General features: G+C 42.7%; 1 protein-coding gene across 1 annotated transcript in view; it reads right to left on the bottom strand.

Moving 5' to 3' along the window:
* SARC_04577 (hypothetical protein) overlaps positions 1-1,369 on the bottom strand; it is a gene marked incomplete at its 3' end in the record, with an annotated part of 10,372 nt that extends 9,003 nt beyond the window's left edge. The window contains exon 1 of the mRNA XM_014301598.1: positions 314-1,369. Within this exon, the coding sequence (XP_014157073.1) occupies positions 314-1,107 (794 nt within the window). The 5' untranslated portion in view covers positions 1,108-1,369. The remainder of the gene's footprint in view (positions 1-313) is intronic.
* Between the last annotated feature and the right edge of the window lie 741 nt (positions 1,370-2,110).

A 2,110-nucleotide genomic window follows, 5' to 3' on the forward strand; every position in this document is an offset into this window, starting at 1 on the left:
ACTTATTGACTATTAGAGACTGTTTCGATATACACACTTACACTCTCGGATACAAGAGCCTATTTTCTCGTCTCTACATGTAGAACATGCAGGGATCGTCTTACTGATAGGTACAACATTCACAGACATGGCTAATACCTGCAGCGCATAAATACACACAAACACACAAGCTCAATATATGTGTATAAACATACACACACTACCCATATGCACACATCACACACACACACATATGTATATATATATATTTACATATACATACATATACATACATATATATAGTACACACATATAGCATGAATGCAGTACATACCGTTTATTCACCAGCCTATTTGCCTGTTCCTTACTATTGTGTCGTGCCATCCGTTCAGCTCTGGTCATTGCAGAACTTCTCTTCTCGTCGGCCAAACCATCTACTATCTCCCCATTCCCATTAGGCCCTCCATTAGACCCCCCAATACCCCCCTCAGTGCGTTTTCGCTGTGATTTGCTCTTCTTGCTCTTCGAATTCTTCGCACTGGTAGGTACAAGTGGGTCTGGAGTGCTATTGATACCCTCACGTACACCTACGCTTGTCTTGCTTGCATCGACGGCTGTATCACCATGGCTCCTATCCGAATCTGGGTTGTGCCTAACGTTTGTATTTATACCTAAGCTATTCATACCGTCGGTAGACATACCCACATGACTAACCATATCCCCCGGGGTCATTAACAGCGGCGCTACAAACACCGGTGCATTCGCGTTCAGGTGTTTATTTCCCCTACCCCTCCCACTACCTTCAAAGCCGTTCATAGCCCCCTTCGCGCTGCCTATACTGCCCATACCATTGGTAAATACACCCACGTTACCTACATTGGTGCTACCTACACTAATACCGCCTGACACACCGGGCACGCCGGGCATGTCGTCGGCACGTGCTTGCGGGATTTTATTCTTATTATTTCTCCTCTTGTTGCCCCTTTTCTTCTCGTTCTTACTTGCTGTATCTGGGTTGGGAGTTATTCCGGTACCACTCGCTGCACTGTGATGTTGTTGTGTGTGCACACCATTCGTATATGACATTTCAGATGTGCGAGAAGACTCGACACCTTCACCATTTGGCATCGTGATATATACTCGTGGACTCAGGGACGATTGTGAGGTATATCAGTGTAATAAACTTCGCGGTTAGGCTTTCTTTGATGATGTATACGTTCTAGATTAGAAATTTAATATCTAGATAAAGTTATTATATATATATATATATATACACTATAAGCTAATGCTTAACTATGTGCGTACGTGATAGGGATAAACCCAGCGCACACCGTGCTCTGTAACTTAGGCTAAGTGTATAATATGGGTAGTCCTGATAATATCGATGCACACTCTAAAAATCGATGTAGCAAATAGCTGAATGCTATATGATATAGGATACTATATGGCACAGTCTAATCTGTGTATCTATATATGGTATGTCTATAGCCAGGCCAACTCAGCAGAAACTTGGATACACATATGTATACTGGCACGTGACAGAATGCATACCATAATAAGCTGTACCACGTATGCATATGATACCACACACATACATATGTCGTGTGCATAAGATATTTCATATAATCACCTGTATGCTTGTCCAAGGAAAGTAATGGAACACATTTTGCTTTCGGCATTGTTTTAGACCTTTAAACCAGTTCGGTACCGGTTTTGGCGGGCAGATTGAAACTTGCGCTTTTTCTAACAACTGTACAATCTTGCCGCCATCTCAATCTCATCGGCTCATCGGCCCTCTATTCACAATAAATATTTAACAATAAGAGGGAAAGGCGGCTATAAGTATCTCCATAAATAGATACATGTATGTATGTATATACGCATGTATATATGCGTATATTACTGTATATGTATGCAGACATATAGATAAATGCATGTATCTATATATCGCTGATTCGCCATGACGTCTGAAGCGTCTAAGGTGCACGTGGCTGTGCGAGTGCGGCCGCTCAACAAACGCGAGAAGAATAGTGCCAGAGGAGAGGGCTGGCATGTGCATGACAATGCCATGCAGCAGATAGCTGGGCGGGGAATCAATTCGTCGTTTGCTTTTGGTAAGTGTAGTTGATTC

This window comes from Sphaeroforma arctica, assembly GCF_001186125.1.
Source record: "Sphaeroforma arctica JP610 unplaced genomic scaffold supercont1.262, whole genome shotgun sequence".
NCBI classification, from domain to species: Eukaryota; class Ichthyosporea; order Ichthyophonida; genus Sphaeroforma; species Sphaeroforma arctica.